Source organism: Arachis ipaensis, chromosome B03 (genome assembly GCF_000816755.2).
Source record: "Arachis ipaensis cultivar K30076 chromosome B03, Araip1.1, whole genome shotgun sequence".
Classification (NCBI taxonomy): Eukaryota; Viridiplantae; Streptophyta; class Magnoliopsida; order Fabales; family Fabaceae; genus Arachis; species Arachis ipaensis.
Window position 1 is genome coordinate 30,800,959 of NC_029787.2, and position 1,225 is coordinate 30,802,183.

Consider the following 1,225-nt stretch of genomic DNA (forward strand, 5'->3'; position numbering starts at 1 on the left):
TTGTAATAAAAATTAAACAACTTTACTTTTAAAATAGTATTTTAATCTTTTTATAAATGACTTCAAAAGAGTATTTTTGTCTTTTTAAAATTAACAAAAAAGGTTATTTTAATAATGGTTATAAGATAAAAAAAATGTTCAAAATCTAACAAAAATCATATTTAGAGAATTGATTTGGTGATTCTAATAAAAGAATCGGAGACTAGATTGATTGGCCTTTTTAATTTCTGTAGCACAAGATAACCTGTATATAAAAAGGGAACTAAAAAAATAAGAAAAAAATTAAAGCAACCACAGAGCGAGTTTAACATATAGAATATTCAGTCACAAAAAAATATATAAAATATTCTTTTTTATTAGTATCTATATATCCTTCGAACCTCACTTAGCCATTCCAAAATAAAAAACTAACCCATCTAAACCTTACATAGTCATTCCAAAACAAAGTACACATGAGAACAACTCAAATGGATGGCAAAAGTAATTATAATTCATTCACTATGAACAACCCTTTAGGTGTTGAAAAATTCAAGAGGCAAGGCCACATGATAGTTAACTTTTTTGCCGATTATTTTGATAATGTTAGAAACTATCCCGTTTTAAGTCAAGTTAAACCCAAATATCTTGAAAAACAGGGTCCATCTCTTGCTCCTATTGGCCCTGTCTATTGAAACCATCCTTCATGACGTGAAACAACACATAATCCCAGAATCACACTGGCAAAGTCCTAATTTCTTTGCATTCATCCTATCAAGTGCCTGTTGGTTTCATGGGCTAGATGCTCAGCACTGGACTCATCGTCGTTGGATTCAACGTTCTCTTTCCGGCGACAACCGAGCTCGAGAGCACCGTCACTCGACCAAAAGCCAAATTCCTCTTCACGGGTGATGGTGGTGTCGTCATGTTAGGCACAATATGCGAGGCAGTATTGGCAACACTTGTGGCTAGAGAGACAAAATGCTAAATCAGATAGAAAGAGACAAGATCGAAAATCCATTGTGCGGTTAAAAAAACCACTCATGCTGGGCTTGATCCAAACGCCTTCAAAGTTCATTAACACCTTCAAAGTTCGTTAAGACTTCGATAACCAACTCAATTTTGGTAAGTGGTAACAACGAAAACGAACTCTAAATTATTATATCCATATTATTATTCAAGTATTTAAAATTTAAAATAAAAATAAATCAATTTATAATTTTTTGAAGAAAAAAATATTCAAGTTATT

The 1,225-nt window shown here is 32.0% G+C and overlaps 1 protein-coding gene across 1 annotated transcript; it reads left to right on the forward strand.

Moving 5' to 3' along the window:
• LOC107632924 (tyrosine/DOPA decarboxylase 2-like) lies at positions 468–964 on the forward strand. The gene is made up of 2 exons (XM_016336566.1): positions 468–662; positions 779–964. The coding sequence occupies exons 1-2, from the start codon at positions 468–470 to the stop codon at positions 962–964; spliced, it is 381 nt and encodes a 126-aa protein (XP_016192052.1).

Excerpts from the sequence above, each read along its gene's own strand:
- LOC107632924 (XM_016336566.1), top strand. The coding sequence starts at position 468 with ATGGATGGCAAAAGTAATTATAATTCATTCACTATGAACAACCCTTTA. Across the intron at positions 663-778 it reads CTCTTGCTCCTATTGGCCCT|ATGCTCAGCACTGGACTCAT; the intron begins GTCTATTGAAAC and ends TTCATGGGCTAG.